Genomic DNA, 18160 nt, shown 5'->3' with positions numbered 1-18160 from the left:
TCATGCAGGTCTACTTTTGGGCTTAGTTTTGACATCGATTTGGTTGCTTATTGGCTTGAGTCTGCCAGCCAACTCGCCAACAACGGCGCCTATGCTCCCAAGTCAGACCAGTGCTCATGCTGCCAAGTCTAGAAATGACCATCGGCCCATCATGCATATTAGGCATATGTTTCTACAAATGTGAGTGGGGAATCCGGCTGCAGACTCAAGAGAGCCTCAAGGGTGTGCTCAAATTGAACAGAAGCCTAAAGCAACACTAGTTAAAGAAATAGGCGTCTACTGACTCAACTTTGGTACCGTTTCTTTCCTCTTAAATTGCTGAACATGCTTTGAGATGAATGTGGAATAGATTTATAAGCGAGGCACAAAGACTTCATGACAAAAAATGGCCTTCAAAGGTTATGCAAGAAAAAGACGAAAGAAGAGTGCACCCCTGGTGCCGATTTAAAGGCTGCATGTCTTGGTGCTCATTCTGGGAATCAAACTTGAACTTGTGACCTGTCGTTGATCAGGCTCATTTGGATATCATTTAACAACTATAAATCACTCCACCACTCATCCAGGTTTGACCTTAACCGCTGACCTAGACGGGTCGCTGCTGGCTGTGGTGACAGGAGTAGATTTCGTGAAGCCTATGCCCGCTTTTTGAATTCAATTATTCAGATGGCAAATAGGAATCGAAGAACTCAAAGGAGGAAGGGTTGGGATGGCAGGTGTATTAAACATCACTTGCTTCTACCCTATGGCTGGCCCTGGCACTAGAGGACGCCGCATGTTCCTCCTAAGGCCGCTACGTAAGTCAGATTTTGGGCCAAATATGTTTCGCTCTTGGGCGTATTTATCAAAACTTATAGCAGTCATTGAACTTGAGGTATTGATCCTCTTCCAACAAAGTGGAGGCCATTCTACTTAGTGATACTGATACAGTAATACTCCTGAGCCCACATCTTAGTGGCGCAATTCTCCCCATTTGTGCCCAAGACCGGATTCCAAGCATACAATTGAGCCAAGGTAACTTCATTGGCGCTTGAGAACGTGGTGCAGGTCGCTCCCGAAGGTGCTTCGGCGTATCGAGCGCAGTTAGAGTTGATGCCATCCTGCGTTGGGCCAGGGGCGGCCACAGTGATGCCGACGCAGTAGTACTCGTTTGCCCACATTGAAGACGCACAGTTCTCTCCATTGGAACCGAGAACTGTGTTCCATGCATACAACTGATCGGTTGAAATACTATTGCTGCTCGCAAAGTCGCCGCAGACTACTCCGGAGGGAGCCTTGGCAAACTTGGAACAGCTCGAGACGATGCCGGTCTGAGTCGGACCAGGAGCTGTGACTTGAGTAGCAGTCGTCGAGACTGCAGCCGTGGCAGTCGTCGCCTGTGTCGTGGTCGCTGCGGATGATGATCCCGAGACACCAACACAGTAGTACTCGTTCGCCCACATGGAGCCAGCGCAGTTCTCTCCGTTGGCTCCCAGCACGCTATTCCAAGCGTACAGCTGAGCGGTGGTAATGTTGTTTCGAGAGGCAAAGACGGTACAAACGTCACCGGAGATGGCCTCTGCGTACTTGTTGCAGCTAGACGTGATTCCAGTCTGGGTTGGACCTGGCGCAGTTACGGCAGAAGTCTGGGTCGGCTTCCACGTGCCGATGCAGTAATACTCACTAGCCCACAGAGCGGTTGAGCATTCGGAACCAGCAGTTCCGAGGACTGGGTTCCATGCATAGAGCTGTGTTGGCGCAATCGAGTTGCGCGTGGCAAACGCCTCGCATCCGTCTCCAGCAGTAGCACTTGCGTAATTATTGCACTGGAAATCTAAGAGTTAGTCTCGCATCTTCATGTTGAATATCATCAATGGTTCGTCTTACGTTGGTGACAAGCCCGTCTTGGGTTGGGCTAGGGGCTGTTCCTCCCGACACAGGGTTGACAATGTCTGTTGCGGTGGTCGTAGCCGATACTATGCCACCGGCGCCTCCTCGTTGTTGATTTCCGGCATTGGCTTCTGTGCCTAATGGTGGTGCAGGCAATGTGTATGTAGCGTTGACGCCAGGGGAACTATGCAGGAAAATTGGTCAGTCAACTTCACATTTATCATAACATAAGGTAGATCAAAGTCCTCCTTACCTTACGCATACCCACTATCCCTCTGTAAGACTGTCACAAAGTCCGAGGATGTACGTATTCCACTTCTTGAACTGGACAATAGTGGTGTCACCACCGATGGATGCCGCGATACTCGCACTTTGAGGATGATCATTAGCACTGAAAGTAGCATAGAATGGCAAAGATTGGTTCGTGATACTCACCACGTCTCGTTGCTTCCAACTTTCTGCAATGTGCACCGCTGAGGAAGACACACCGAGCCAGAGACAGCGCGGGTTTCACTGTTGGTGAACCACTGAAGTGCGCCAGTGCTGACGCCATACTGAGACGATAAGTCATCGCATGACGATGCCTGCCTAGGCTCCAACCCAGGCGTGGACCTCTTGATCCAGTCCAAAGCATTATCTCTCTTTGATGCAGCGGCAGAGTCAAGAGTCTGACCAACACATGTGGTCGTGGCAGCGGCAGTGGAGGTGGCAGTGGCCACGACACTCGTTGAAGACCCCACGTTTACGGAAGACAGGGTCGATGCAGTCTGATAATCCCAAGGCAGTGCAACAGTGAAGTCGGGAATAGTTTTGTTGCAAACGTCTGAGATATCAAAAATCTGATCTGCGAGATATTCTGAGTAGTCGGTATCCGGCACGAAGATGGACGAGATGCGAGTGTAAAGCTGATTTATAAAACAGTCATTGCATAACTTGATGTCATGTCAGTGAGGCGTACGATGACATCACAGAAGTACAACTCACAATATCGTCTTCGTACAGGTTGGCTAGGCGAACATTCGCCTCGGGGATGTCCGTGGAGTTACCGCCGCAAGTAGGATCTGAGGGATTGGCATCACAGTCGACCCGCAACACATCGGCTCCAACCCACTCCTGAGATTCTGTGAGACAGTATGTGTAGTTTTCGGATCTTTAAACAATCAGCATGATCTTCCAGAGAAGGCTTCAGGCAATGAGACTAACCGAGACGGCAAACAGGCAAAGATGAGATTGTCAACAACTCGCTCAGTGACTGTCCATATGGGCACAAGCTTTCCATATGCAGTGAAAGACTGCTCGAAGCAAGGATCAGAGACATTGTAGTTCCACGATCCAACGGCTTCAGCACAGCCTGAGTCGCAGACAGCCGTGAGGTTGTCATCGGTCCACCAGTAGTTCTCTACGTTCATCGTCATCTGTAGTAACGTCTGATCGCATTCTGGAATAGTTTGATTTCTATCTCATTCATGAGCTGATGCATCTATGAGAGGTCTCGGGTTCAGCGTAAGTACTTACAGCGCTGCGATGCAGTCTGATGTGACGTTCAGTGACTTGGCGAGCTTATCGCCGTTGATAGCTGGGTAAAGGTTGAAAGAGTGACATGTTTGCAGAAAACTAAGTGCAACGAACAGAAGCCACAATGAGTGTCTCTCCATGATGAAGTAAATTGCCTAGAGCGGCGGGCTCTGTGCTGGTAAGAAACGGACAGACACGGGATTGGTGCTGCGGCTCATCTCATGTGCGAAGCCTTCGGTATATGGACCTTGGACTCACTCACAATTGACTGAAAGAGAAAGACATCGACAGATGATCAGCTGGTACGAGTCTCCCATTGATGTTGTCGGCATCAGATTTGGCACTAGTAGGCCGGAAATTGGTCTGACAGCAGTGGTACCAAAGTGCTCAGGGAAGTTGCATTAGGCTGCAGGCTGCAGCTTCTAAGTATGGGGCCTGCAAGGAACGCTCTACCCTGGCCGTGTGATATTGAAGCCGAGGAGATTGAAGAACTGCACGCGACGGGAGCTCATTCTGCTGGGTTGAAATCCTTGCCGGAGTCGGATGTCCCGCAACTGGGTCGGCAATCGCATCTTTCTTCCTTTACGCGAGCTGCGACGCGTTTTGATAGGTCTGCCTGCTAGTCCGAAATGCAAGGAAAAGGAGTTGTCTCAATCTTTCTTGCCTCCAAGTAAGCACAGCGGCCCGATGCCGTTCAGTAGCCTACGGCACAGCAGTCATCTGGACTCAAAAAGTGGTTCATGTCAGCGGCATTTTTGTGCCGAGGGGAGCCAAGAATGGCCAAGAGTAGCCAAGTCCAGGTAAGCTTTTTTGTGACAGGGGCCGGGGGTTAGATGACATTCTCCGCCCAACAAGGCTTGAAGGGTCACATCGCCAACTCTATGCAACCAACCTGCTTACTCCCTGCGGCCGTTGGTCTTGAATTTGGGATGGCTTCGGAAGCAGGTGAGATGATAATTTAGTCAAAAGAGGGTCATTTGATACCAACTCAAGTCAGGCTGACGAGGGATTCCTGCCAAGCCGGTCGAAGCCGCCGAGACAGTCTGATCATCAGAGCCTGGATCGACATGTTGAGGGTGTTCAAGGGTGAGCTTTTAGCAACCTGCAATCCATAAATCTATCTGAAATGGGCGGTATTCGGCGCTTCATGTACCCATAGCATCAGCTTAATCTCACTCTGCATCAAATGGCCCGAGTCGAAATGCGACCATAACCCCTGCAGCCCGGGGTGGATCAGGAGCCAGCAAGCGAGCACGCTGTTGTTGCCTGTTGATGAACAACACGCCGCTTCTCGACTGTCAAGAGCTGAGTTTGGGTTAACACGATTGCAATATTTGTGTCTTGGGAGCTGCCGTTCTGCTCTAGAAACTGGTTTGCTTCGAAGTCACCCATCATTCCAGACTCCAAAGAGTCATTCAAGGCCGCGGGGATGTTTCCACTCACTCTTCTTTACGCCTTTATGGCAGCCATTCCTTTCCTCATCTCAGCCGTTCCTTTAGACTCTAACAATCACGTCGCGCCTATCACTCCTTATTCAATTCCTTCTCTTGAACACCTTCTTACCGGACGAGCCCTTCCGACTGGCACATGCAATGCAGACACTCCATGTGAGAATGCGGCTTGCTGTGGTACCAATGGGCTTTGCGGCTACTCTCCAACAGAGTGTGGCAAGGGCAATTGCACATCAAATTGTGATGCCAAAGCTCAATGTGGACAATACGGCAAAGAAGGCTCTCAGGAATGCCCCTTGAGTGTCTGCTGTTCTGAGTTTGGGTAAGTGATAAAGTTGATGAACCTTTACTACCCCATATCAAGCATACATTCTCTGATCAATAAACCAGGTTCTGTGGTTCTACAAGTGATTTCTGCGGCAAAGGCTGCCAAAAGGATTTTGGCGGTTGTGGAAATGTCACAAGACCATCCTGTTCAGGCAATTCTGTCTCTAAGCGCACAATTGGTTACTATGAGGGATGGTCCAACACTCGCAGTTGCCAAGCAGTTTCGCCGGAGGACCTCAACCTCAACGGATTCTCTCACATCAACTTTGCTTTTGCATTCTTTGACCCACAGACTTTCCAGATTGCTCCCATGGACACCGAGACTGGCAAGCTTTACAGCCGATTCACAGCACTGAAGAAGAACAACGCCGGATTAGAGGCCTGGATCTCTGTTGGTGGATGGTCATTCACCGACCCCGGAGCTACCAGGACAGCCTTCAGCGACATGACGAGCACATCCGGTAACAGGCAGAAGTTCATCTCTGGCCTGATTGATTTCATGGAGCACGTAAGATACCATCAACAGTCCAGTCTGAATAGCGTCATTGGAGGGATTGTTTCCTAAGACTGATATCTATGAACTTGCAGTATGGTTTCGACGGTGTTGATCTTGACTGGGAGTACCCTCAAGCCGACGACAGAGGCGGCGTCACAGCAGACAAGAAGAACTACGCTCTTCTTACGAAAGAGCTCAGGGCTGCTTTTGGTGCGGTTCCTATCTAGTTTAATGACATTTCGGCTCGACTGACCTCTGCCAGGCTCACGCTACGGAATTTCAATGACGCTGCCGACGTCATACTGGTATCTTCAGCACTTTGATCTTGCATCTATTGCAGCAGATGTCGATTGGTTCAACTTCATGGCTTATGACTGTGAGTCTCACTCAATCTCCAACACAACATTACTCAACCTTGGACTAACATAACTTGAAAGTGCACGGAACTTGGGACGCTGCGTCCAAGTTCGTCGGACCTTACCTTGCGCCTCATACTAATGTTACTGAGATCGACATGGGCCTCGATCTCCTATGGAGAGCTGGCGTGAAGCCTGCCAAGGTCATACTTGGCCTCGGGTGGTACGGACGCAGCTTCACGCTTTCTGATCCCTCTTGCAATAAGCCCAACGGCGTGTGCCAATTCTCTGGTGGTGCCTTGGCAGGGCAATGTTCGAATGCATCGGGCATCTTGACCCTGCAAGAGATCAATGGTGTCATTGACTACAACGGCGTAAAGCCCGTGTGGGACAAGGACGCCATGGTGAAATGGATTACCTGGGATGACAACCAGTGGGTCTCTTACGACGACGACGACACCTTTGAACAGAAGCGCAAGTTTGCCAACTCCCGCTGCTTGGGAGGCACAATGGTAAGTAATACTTATATTCTGCCTAAAGTAATTGCCAAGCTGACTCGGTGATTTAGGTCTGGGCCATGGATCAAAGGGACCAGGGAGAAGACAATGGATTGGCTCCCGCTTCCGGTGTCACCACTGGTCAGCAAGAAGACGCCCAGGAAATGGCTCAAGGACTGGCCGCCGGAGTTTCATGTTACACGACAGATTGCGGAGCGAGCTGCAAGAAGGGCACTAATCCGGTCACCCAGATGAATGGGCAGCCCGGCATGCTCTCAACCAGTGATCGCTGCGACAAGAATAAGTATCGCATGCTCTGTTGCGATGACGGCACGAATATGGGCACTTGCAAGTGGCGCGGCTATCGCGGTTTAGGTCTGTCATGCATGGGTGGCTGTGATGATGAAGAGACCGAGGTCCTCCAGGATACGAACAACCACAGCAAGAATGGCGACCAGACGTGCACTGGTGGTATTCAGAGTTACTGCTGCAAGGGCTTCGAATCAGCTCCAACGAAAGAAGAGCTAGAGGAGGAAGCCAAAGAAAAGGCCGAGGAGTTGGCCGAAGAAGCGGCTGAACAAGCAGCTCTCGACATTGCAGCCAAGGCTTTCTGTCGACTCGCTATTCCTGCTCTCTTAGCACCCTTGGAGTTGATTGAGGCTGCGATCCCGATCATTGGTATGTTCCACGACTTCCATGCCTCTTTCATTTCGCCCCTGCATTTCGCAATTTAACCTGACTGATTCTAGGCGAAATTCTGGATATTGCCGAGATCGCCGCGACTCCAGCCCTGATTCAACTTTGTACCGATGGCATTGAGAAAGAAGGCAAAGCGGTATTCAAGGTTTTCGGCAAGGAACACTCCGTTTCGTTCAACAAGCCATCCAAGACAGTGTCACGACCGCCAAAGTCTACTCATGTATGTTTCTTTCACCATCTTTCTTTTGGTTCTCACACGCAGCCAAATGCTAATATTCAACAGTCACCGGCAAAGACCTCTTCGTGTCCTTCAAACGCCAAGCGTGCGGATGATGGGAGACCCTGCAAGAGACAAAAGCGTTACATGACATCTCATCGAACCAGTGAAATTGTCGTCTCGACGAGCAAGCTTCCAGGCAACGGCTACAAGATTCCTTGCAATGGTAATGGGGGCGTCTATCCGGAGGCTTGCAAGAACTACAAGTCCATTGTGGACAACTACCCCCAGTACAAGACCATCACCTGCCCTTACCGCAAGATCGACGACAAGAAACGCCCAATCACAGGAGTCTTCAACCAACAGCGGTCGACAGCCCTCTGGGATCCCGTCATCAATGCGCCTAACGGATGCTCTCCAGACGAATACCCGCCAGCGGTCATGGCACCTGTGAACGATGGGTACAGCTTGCTCACCTCCATTATCAAGGATAGTGATACAGAGGTACGGAGATTGCTCAGTGCAAAGCCACCCTCGGTAGATGGACAGATGGTTCGCTATCTCGACCTGGTCGACAACCGAGAAGCCGGAAAGATCTTCGACAAGTGCCGTCAGCCGCCTGTGGCCAGTGATATGCATCAGACCACCACCGTCATCAACCCAGATGCCCGAGTGCCCATCGAGTGGCATTTGACAAAGGTGGCACTTTCACGTCTCGTTTGGGAGCTCGACTTTGATGGTCTCCCTGATGACTCTGACGATTATGGTATCGCGGACAATATCTGTGTGCCGACGATCAACGGAGTGAAGCACCCCGGCTACGCTCTCCTCAACGAGGATGAGTATTTTGATACGCACGCCGCAGAGGCAGCTCTGAGAGCTACCTGGCCGAATGGTCCGGCACAGAAGCGTTGGGTTGAGCCAGCAGGCTTAGTGGTGGAGGGCGTTAACTCTACCAGGGTGGCAACTCCAGAGGAGCTGCGCGATCACCTTGGCTTCGATGAGTGCACAGATAGTAGTTGCTCACGAGAGATTGAGAAGCTGAAGGATGTCGCTAGAAAGTTCAGGGACAAGGCTGAGTGGGCGGCTAACTCGCCCGCGGAAGCGCCGGCACCTGAGGCAACATCCGTCCATGAACACAGCGTCGTCCAAGCCGTTCCTCCGAGCCAACCTGGACGATCGTTTGACTCTGATATTCCTATGTATACTGGTATCTGATATGTTTGGATCTTGACTGTAGATTCTAATACAACTTGACAAACTCTGCTGTTCGTACCTCTTCTCGCAACGTGCCTATGCTGCTTGATTGATCCTTACACTAGATTGCTGCCTTCTTCAACCATTCCGCTAGTTGCCTGCGGCCCTCCTCGCCATTGTAGTCTTCTGGCCACCCGTTTTCGACCACAATTTCTCGAAGTGCCTTGTAGAAAAGTTAGTCGGTTTCATCGAAACTAGGTGCGCGGCAGCTTACTTTTGTTTCTTCGGCCCAGTGACCTTGCGACAGGACACCTGGGTGGTCATAACGGGGAAGGCCAAAGTACTGAAATGTCTTGTACTTGTCGATGATTTCTTCTAGCCACGCTTCCAGTGAAAGAGTAATATCATCGCACAGTGTCTCTCTCCACATCCTAGGGTCGCCCTTTTCATATCTCCCTGCCGGTTCGGGGTAAACAGCGCCCGTGATGATGTACTTGGTCACTGTGCCATCCATCGTGTCCAGTATCCATATGTCACCGTCCCTGTTGACACTCATAGTGAGGGCGATCACCCAAGCTGGAAAGTCTTCAAACGACTGAAGGTCGTGGGACAGAGCATGCAGCCATTTGGGCTTGAACACTCCAACGGCTGGTATCAAAGACACGGCGGTAAGGTAGTTGATGGGGAACGTTTCCGGAGTGATCCAAAGGGGGTTGCCATCAATGTAGGGTAGATGCTTGATTAAGTCTACCACTCGCTCGTTCAGATGTGTCATTCCCGAGGCCGCGAGCGACTCAGGGGTAATTTCTGGCCAACCCCCCGACGGCGCACGACGAACTAGAGAGGGGTCGATGTGCGGCAGACTTTGGTAGAAATTCGCAAGAGAGGTGATGATGTTGTCACGGGAATATCGAGGCTGTTGGCCCGGAAGGCGTGGGTCCGGTGGGAGATCTCTGGGGTCCGGAATAGCCTCCATCTTGGCATTCGTCTTGGCATCCGGGTGATGGGTGGTGTGAAAGAGTGATCGGGAGAGAGTGCTTGTTCACTCAAGAAACCCCGCGCATCCTGCAGCTTAGTAAGCCTCCAGGATGATGATCAAAACGTCTCCCCCTGGCCTCCTGTTTGTGGACATGCTGGCGCTTAGGTAATGTGAGAATACAGCTTCATCCAAGGGTGAACAGTAAATAGTCATTTTCTTTCGACTAACACCTTACCTGCAAAAATATCATGGCCACAAACAAGACGCATACTCGGGATATTTCCCCGGCACGCCATAAATCTGACTCATATCGTCACTGAGCATCTGCGGCCCCTTCAAGAACGAGTCCTTCTCCTTGGGAATCTCCTTGGAAAAGAGATGCCTCTTCAGCGCGACGTTCCATGCAAAACTCGAATGTCCCACGCCTCCAAACTGCGCCGCTCCCAACATGACCAGAAAGTCAATCATTCCTTTCTGGTCCCACGTCAACGCATCTAGCCTCTTGCGGTTCTTCCCCGTCAGCAGGTCCTGCTTCGTCACGACCCGCACCCCGCGCGGCACAGCGTCTTCCTCGAGCATTGCCACCTGTGTCTCATTTCCAGACGCGACGTACATGACTGATAGACCCGCCCGACTCGCCTGGTCAAAGAATGCGTTCGTCTGCTTGCTGTACTCGGACCACTCCCACGTCGGGTCCGCTGGATTCCAGATGTCTAGAGCATCCTTCTCAGTGCGCAAGTGCGCGCCGAAGAAACGTTTGTTGATGCTGAGGATCGTGGCGCTCGCGAGCTGCCGGACATCCGCGCGGAACTCCAGGATGGTGCCAAAGGTGTTTGCGAAGACCTCGCCGTCGCTGTGGATCGGGTACGTGAGGTACGACCGGCCGAGGTCCACCATCATCGGGCCCTCTGTGAGGCGTCCGGTCGGCGCGGCGTCGGTGGTGTTGTTGATGTCTTCCAGCCACCGGTATAGTTGCGACCGCCACTTTTGCGGGCGCTCGATGCCCGTGCTGGCGATGTGCTCCTCATCGACGAGGGATTCTGGGAAGAGGCCGAGAGACCATGTTCGCGCTGGTCCAAGGGATTCGTAGACCTCGTCGGTGTCGTTGTAGAGGCGCAACTGTGGGCACGAGAGGTGCAGCGAGTCGATGAAGTGTTGCCTGTCGAAGAGGTACTCCATCTCCTGCCGCCGCCCCGTCCGGATGTGAGAGATGTCCGAGTCGTTGCGCTTGAAGATGCGTGGCATGACCAATGAGCCTCCAGCCAGCATCGTGTATCGCACACAGTTCAAGATCGAGTTACGGATGTTTCCAATCCCACCGACATTGTTGTCGCATGTGAACACAACTTGCATCGCCTTCCCTGCATCCCACTCTGTCCTGTCGCAAACCCCCCGGATGACGTCTGAATTGACCGGCTCGAAGTCAAAGATGTCCTGATGGGCCAATCGCGGAATCCATGGCACCATGCTCGAATCCATGCCGACACGATCGAGGCCCAGCTGCTCACGGAATATCCACAAGAATAGGAAAAAGACGCCCACTGCAGCTGCATTGGCGAAGCGGCCGAAGCGGCCGAAGCGCCGTTTCGGGTACCCTCCGATGATGCCCATGATGTGGTTATTGTGTGTAGACTTGCGATTCAAGCGGCCTTTAGAAAGGATCCCCATTGGGACAGAGAAAAGGCTTTGGGTGAGGTTTTGAGAGATTTCCTCCGAGGGAGTGTTCATCCCTTGTATGCTAGCGCTGCGTTCCAGAGTATCGCCCAAGGGTTGTGGCTCACCCCTTTCATGATTAGAACAGACGCGTTGTTGGTAACTTATCGCGTTTGTCTCAATGAACATATATGGTTAGCTTAGTTGTCGTTGTCGTAGATCCCACCGCCGTCACATCAATAGTTCAGCCCCAAGCGGAAGCTAAATCAGGCCGCTCGGATATTGCGGAATTCGGAGCAGGATAGTCCTTCAATGAATTTCAGATGAGCGAAGCAGCAAAATCATTGCTCTTTATCGAGTTTTGCCGGGAGAACTTCTTTCTGGAATGCCAAGAGCAGACAGGTGTAGTCACCAGCATGTCACCCCTTACAGGAAAACGGTCACATTCATCCCTTACGTCCTACCTCATAGATGCTGCGAGACTAATCGCATCCAATTCGAGATCAATGTTGCAAGGAAACCTGGCCAGGCTAAGCCCAAACATGCGCTTTCAATTCCGAAGGGAGGGGCAGCCGGCATTGTCGTACAAAATGGATCTGTTCATTCTCACTTACACAATGCCTTCAGCTTCACCAACACCAAGACCAGATGACGAAATCGTCGCACACCAGCCTCAGAATGAATCCCTGCCAGCACATGCGAACAATATCCTCTGTTTACAAGAGAAGCTGGACTCGTCAATCAATCTGGAAACAGTAATTGAGACCTAGAAAACATTCGATGCATGACGTCTCCTGATGCTTGCGGGGGTCAGATCCAAGTTTCCTAGTTCACTCCAAGTTCGGCCACTTTTGTGCATCATTCCTTCTTGGGCCTCAACTGAACGTTGGGCCTCAAATAAATGCTTAATCGGATTGATTAACAGTGCAGTGATGCCAAGCCCTTTAACCAGTGCCTTCTGGGATGAGCATATAGAGAGTCGCTCTAACCTGCTCGACGAGCTTTTGGGCAATTCAGAGGACAACGGTGAGTGTTTCTATAATCATTCAATGCTGATAAGTCAGTAGTAAGGTACTGAGCATTGATCGGCTGATATGTTTCATGAATTTCTCGGAAGAAAGACGTCGAAGGCGTCGAGAACTGGCTTTCCTCCCATCCATGCGCCGTCAGCCCGTCAGAGAATGTCTTCATCAGCTAAAGACACGATTCGATATACGGTTTGCTTAGTATTTAGCAATATGTCACTCCACTTTCACAAGACGGAAACCCCTGAAACGAGCTATCGAGCGACTGCCTGCTTCTGTTGACTCGTTTCGGCCTTTAAGATGCCGTGTCAATGGCTGCGTGCTCAGGCCCGGTCACGTTGCAAACGCCGGTGCTGACTCGAGAACCGGAGTGGAGACTTAAATGACCTGGAGCTGGTTCGCAATCGCAATAAAAGAGTCGGAAGTTGGAAATTCCACCGCGGTGATAGTTACAGCCAGTTCTCTTGTGCGTATGGCACAGCTGCGGTCAAGTGTTCCGATCTGGTGTTCGTCTTGGGCGCTCTCGGCGTGGGAAGCGTCTATGTTGCCTTGCTCCTTGCCTATGTTTCGAAAGTGGCCGTCGCGGAGCCAGTCGACATATTTCGAGTCACAACCGCGCGTGAGTAGCTTTCGGGACGCCCTTTTGGGTTTTGCTTTGTGATATTCTGACAATGAGAATCCCGGCGATGTTGGTGATGTGGTCTTCATGCATGTTGCAGATAGCCCACGTTAGGACTTGGGCCGTCTTAGTGTCATATGCATGCAGCTTTGTTTACTGGGTACCTTTAGTGAGGTAGGATTTCTCTGCGGTCTCGATATAGGTGCGAACACCGCCTATCGGAATCAATTTGATGCCAGTTTCCCGCACTTTTTGTCATCACATCAGATTAGTCAACCGGTGTCAAGAAAGATATAGATGACTTAGTCCAGGAACATCTGCCTCGGTATCCACTCCCGAAACCTAGAAACCATGCGCTACCGCGGGCCTTGCTCGGCACTGTGCCGATGGGCTGAGGATCGTCACCAGGGGACCCCATTCTTTAATGCTTCCAGAATCGAGCTCATGCTTCGCCTGTTGCACTTCAGATCGTTCGAATAGTCAATCTTGCAGGATTGAAGTATACGCCCGGACACTATTGCAACACAATTCTGAGTTCTGAGCGATTGAGGGGTTGATGTTCTCTCAAGATAATCGTTTCCTTCGAGGCAGCACCAGAATGACACTGAGTATTCGAAATCCAAGTAATCCCGTCGGCTTTACAAATAGGATGTCATGAGTAAAACGCTCACTCAACCATTGGTCATTCCCTAAGTCAAAGCACCCACTTTTGGGCACCCCCCCCTTTTGGGCACCCCCAAAAATCCCTCCCAGCCACTATATTAAAACCCTACCTATTATTTTAATTTAACATAATAATTATAAAAATCGTCTAAATATATTCCTTTTTAGTATACTTACTAATTAATAAGTAATAGTATCGTATACTAAAAATAAGCTCTAGTAAGTACTTAATATTATTAGAAACGGTCTTTTTATTAAAAAGGCCTTAATTAAGTTCGGGGTTCCTAGGATAATACTTTAGGGTCGAAGGAGAGGCTACTAAACGAGGGCGAGGGTATTTATAAAGCTTTAGAAGCTTCTTTTATAATAAGAAGACTAGCTAGCTTAGTAAATTCGTATATAATATTACTTAGGTATTATATTAACTTATAAATAGGTTAGGGAATTTGCTAAGTAAGTTCTAAGGTCCTAGGGGGATAATAAACTACTTAGTAAGAGATAGATTAACGCTTTTATTAAAAAGAATTTATTAATAAAGGTTTAGAGAAGTCGTTTAATCGATTCGTACTACGTTAATAGAGCTATTACTAATATAATTAAATAATAGTTTAGATTATTTAATATACTAGAGATTAGCGGTATTAAATAGGCTAATAGGTATAATATAGATAAGACTAGTATAATAGAGGGTAAGGGAGCTAATAGGCTAGTTTTAAGTATAGTAAAGGCTATAGTAGTATAAAAAAAAGAGCTTAGTTCGCGTACCTAAGTAACGATTATTAAGTATATTTTTATTAATAATAGAGCTATTAAACTACTAGTTATTTATAAGGGAAAGTTAGTTTAATAGTAGTAGTTCCCTCTTTAACTTACTATTTATAATAGTTAGAAGTTTATAGTAATAGATAATAGCTAGATAACTAATAAAACTACCCTTTACTAGCTAAAGGAAGTGTTCTTATTATAAACTAAGACCCCCCCTATTAGGGGGCTTAGTAAGCTAAACTAGCCTCGACTATTAGTACTAAATAAGTATAGGAGTTATACGACGATAGAATTTATATAGGAGTATTATAAAAATAACGTCTACTTATTATTCTTATTACTATATACTTCTTATATCCTCTAGCTATTAAATATAGCTATTTTTAGGCCTATTAAGTTTATATATAAAAAGGAGCTTAGTAAGGAGGATATAATAAATAATTTTATTATCGTTAGAAAGCGGTACTTTTTAAGTTATTATTAGTTTACTTATTTAGCTAGTTTAATATCGTTAAATATACGAAGTAAGTAGAAAGTAACTAGACTATAACTACTTAATATAACTAAGCTACTTCTTAATTTAATAATCCTACTTATATAAGTTATACTATTTAAAAGGGGCATAAAAGCTAGGTAAACGACTAGTAATACTAATAGACTACTTAACTAAGTATTAACAACCTCTATTATTAACTAGTTAACTCTTAAGAAGGCTAGCGAGCTTTACGATTATTTAAAGCTATTTATAGAGCTTAGTTTAGATAATAGTACTTAACGACTATTATTTTAAAAAGTAAAAAAAGCTTTTAGGGAGTAGGCCTATTAATTAGCTATATCTTAGTACTAAGTTCGAGTTCTTAAGGCTAGGATTAAGCGCATAAGGCTTAGGAAAAAGAAGACTATATATCTAAACTTAAATACTAAGTTCGTAAATATTTAGAACGTATAAAAAGCTTAGGAGGACTTTAGTAACCGTTTAGTTAGTCCTAATTAACTTATAGGGGTTAAATTACCTAGAGAGAATCTTAATTATATTATTATAGTAGTAGAAGGTAGTTAATTAATTAATTGTGGTTAGTGTTGATGTTTGGATGCTATGTTTTGTTGGGGTGCTTAAAAGGGGGGGGTGCCCAAAAGTGGGTGCTTTGACTTAATGCGACTGCGACTTCCCAGTTCTGGTCCTTGCCAATGGTATTGAGCAGGGATCAACAAGGGTCTATAGTAATAGAGTTTCTTAGCATTGAGGCACATGGCGCAGTTTGGATGAACTCCTATCAGTGTTGCAACCTGCTATTTCTCCTACCAAGAGCCATTTAATCTATCTGATTATCGGCATTTCTTTCCTCTGCAGTCCGCCTCGTGTATAAGATCATTCCGATCGACGCCCTCGAAGACATCGCTCTACGCATCTACCACACGGAAAAACAAAACACGTCAAAAGATCGCAACACACAAAAACACAGCACGATGCGTACGTCTTCATTACTCGCTCTCGGCGTCAGCGCCCTCGCCTGGACAACAAGTGCCCTCGCCCCGCGTCAAGGCTCCGCGCCGTACTGCCCTCCTCGTCCGGCAACACCAGAGCAGCAAAAGGTCATTCTCGGAGAATTCATGCAAGCCTTCTACGAAGAAAGAAACGCAACCAAGGCCCTCCTGAACCACGTCGCCGAGGACTACATCCAGCACAACCCTGGCGCTCTCTCCGGCCGCGCGAACTCTCTTGCCGTCCTCGAGCCTTTCATTTCCCCGAACACGGTCAACTACACAATCATGAACAAGAACTTCCAGGACAACATCGCATTTATTCACTACCGCATGGATCTCGTGGGTGGAGGGCAGCCGTTTGCCGTGGTGGACGTTTTCAGATTCAACGGGACTTGCGTTATGGAACATTGGGACGTGGCGCAGCAACGGACTGCCAACTCAACGAATCCAATCGCTTTGTTTTAGGCCATGCGGGAGTAACCACGTTCATGACAGTCGGCATATAGAGAATATCCAACCACCAAAATTGGCTTATGCACTTGCGATGAAGCTCGTTAACTCTCGAATCGCTCGCCCTCGAACAATACTATGCGTTCTAGAGAGGCCAACTGACTGCACCGCCCGCAAACTCGTGATACCTACCTTAGTTCGATCTCGTTGGACACTCGCTACCTTGCTTTACCTCTTCCTTCGTTTCAGTCACTATTTAGCAATTATCGCGGGCCATTGATATCAAACAGGTACCAATGCTGCTCGTCACGTACAATACTTTGAGGAACTCGTCCGCCATGGCGAGGCCCGAGAGCCGAGAGGTGGGGAGAACTGTGAGGGTTTCGATCTCCTTGCCGGCTCGATTGCCGGAAGAGGAAGGTGGGAACGGATAGACAGCAGGAGGATGGGCATGTATACTTGCTCCGGGTCTCAAGCTGCTGCCGGAGTGTACCCCTATCACATGCATACGAGTTTGCGTGATCTCTAACTTCCATGTCTTCCTAAATCAGACATCTAGTGACATGGACAAGTAGTAAGCGTGTGTATGACTCGGATTTTGTTCAACTGGGTATGGTAACATCCAACTAGAAACGCATATCTTCCCATATCACCCAAGAATGCCCACAACGCTTCACAAGTTGACGGAAAGCCCAAAAATAACATGTACGAATATTCATTTCCAGTGAGCTCGTGTTTTGTAAAGCTTTGCGATTTGCCTTTTGGAGGTGTTTCTGCTCCTCCCTGTGAGACCCTGAGCTCCAATGACAATCGTATTGTTGACGTCGAAACAATTAGTCGTGATGCTACCGGCACAAAGATCGTAGAGATTCCTTTTTGTGAGATCGCAGCTTTTTCTGTCGACAAACGAGACAATGTCATACCCGACTGAGCTAGGGTGTTCGCAGACCTCCCGGGCCGTCTGACCTGGTATTCCAGTCAAAACCTGTTTGTCAGGATCCATGTCCGAGCCTTGTCTCTTGCTCAAGCGTGTAGAACGAGTTCTCTTCATTCGATACTCCCTTTCCGATTCACCCTGCTGTTTGTATACGTCCTTATGGTACTTGAAGCGATCCAGGGCTTCGGTAGAATTTTCATCTGTGCCTTCTAGTTTCGGATTGACGGTGTCTGTTAGTATCCCTATTACAGGGTAATTAGTTCGAACCGTAGTTAACGAAGAGATTAATTAAACTATATAAATATCTACGTAATAAGTATAAAAAAGAGGTTCTAACCGTAGGTTAGGCTAGCTATAATAATCGTAAATAGGGCCCCTAATTAGCCCTTATATAATTAGCTATATACCGCGGTCGAATTAGATTTTTAATTTAATACTAACTTTCTTTTTTTTTTATTAATTTAATTATTACGATTAGAGGTATAATTTAACCTCGGGCCCGTTTACTAAGTCGTCTCCTTTTCTTTTTTTTTTTTACTCTTTTTATATAACTTATCCCTCTATTTATATAATAACTTTTTTATTATTTACGAATTACTTTAATCCTTTATTTAGTACTATTTTTATAAAAGCGTTTACGAGGTTATTTTTACTATTAATCTAACGGATTTTAAGTATTTTATACTTTTTATATAATTACCTAAGGGCTATAATATTAATTATAAGCCTTTTTTCTTTTATCGTTTTTAATTTAATAAGGTATTTATATAATAAGTAAGAATTAATATAAATAACTATTAAAATAAATAAAAAGCTAATTCGATTAGTAATCTTCCTTAGCGTTATTAAATTACGTAGGAGAAATTAACGCCGTTAATTATATTATAAACCTCTAATACTAATATACTTCTTATTACTTACTTATTTTTATTTAATAAGTAGTAAATTATATTACTATATATA

At 47.6% G+C, this 18160-nt stretch overlaps 5 protein-coding genes across 5 annotated transcripts; 2 read left to right on the top strand and 3 right to left on the bottom strand.

The window, feature by feature from the left end:
• Window positions 1-905: 905 nt before the first annotated feature.
• CLUP02_11267 (LysM domain-containing protein) lies at window positions 906-3521 on the bottom strand (the record flags this gene model as incomplete). The annotated part of the gene is made up of 7 exons (XM_049290235.1): window positions 906-1802; window positions 1864-2050; window positions 2174-2236; window positions 2302-2771; window positions 2851-3016; window positions 3070-3321; window positions 3382-3521. 7 exons carry the CDS (start codon window positions 3519-3521, stop codon window positions 906-908), a joined length of 2175 nt encoding a protein of 724 aa, XP_049147380.1.
• Window positions 3522-3924: 403 nt separating this feature from the next.
• On the top strand, window positions 3925-8642 carry CLUP02_11266 (glycosyl hydrolase family 18; the record flags this gene model as incomplete). Its single annotated transcript, XM_049290234.1, has 13 exons — window positions 3925-4051; window positions 4116-4167; window positions 4245-4326; window positions 4379-4467; window positions 4541-4690; window positions 4747-5154; window positions 5223-5667; window positions 5748-5865; window positions 5918-6031; window positions 6093-6523; window positions 6580-7186; window positions 7258-7427; window positions 7491-8642. The coding sequence occupies 13 exons, from the start codon at window positions 3925-3927 to the stop codon at window positions 8640-8642; spliced, it is 3945 nt and encodes a 1314-aa protein (XP_049147379.1).
• Window positions 8643-8742: 100 nt separating this feature from the next.
• Window positions 8743-11211, bottom strand: CLUP02_11265 (uncharacterized protein; the record flags this gene model as incomplete). Its single annotated transcript, XM_049290233.1, has 3 exons — window positions 8743-8844; window positions 8896-9658; window positions 9872-11211. The coding sequence occupies 3 exons, from the start codon at window positions 11209-11211 to the stop codon at window positions 8743-8745; spliced, it is 2205 nt and encodes a 734-aa protein (XP_049147378.1).
• A 4581-nt stretch (window positions 11212-15792) lies between these two features.
• CLUP02_11264 (uncharacterized protein) lies at window positions 15793-16275 on the top strand (the record flags this gene model as incomplete). Its single annotated transcript, XM_049290232.1, has 1 exon — window positions 15793-16275. One exon carries the CDS (start codon window positions 15793-15795, stop codon window positions 16273-16275), a length of 483 nt encoding a protein of 160 aa, XP_049147377.1.
• A 700-nt stretch (window positions 16276-16975) lies between these two features.
• CLUP02_11263 (uncharacterized protein) lies at window positions 16976-17452 on the bottom strand (the record flags this gene model as incomplete). Its single annotated transcript, XM_049290231.1, has 1 exon — window positions 16976-17452. A coding segment is annotated over one exon (477 nt), but the record flags the coding sequence as incomplete, so codon positions are not given.
• Between the last annotated feature and the right edge of the window lie 708 nt (window positions 17453-18160).

Source organism: Colletotrichum lupini, chromosome 5 (assembly GCF_023278565.1).
Source record: "Colletotrichum lupini chromosome 5, complete sequence".
NCBI lineage: Eukaryota > Fungi > Ascomycota > Sordariomycetes > Glomerellales > Glomerellaceae > Colletotrichum > Colletotrichum lupini.
This window is presented reverse-complemented; position numbering and strand designations above follow the sequence as displayed.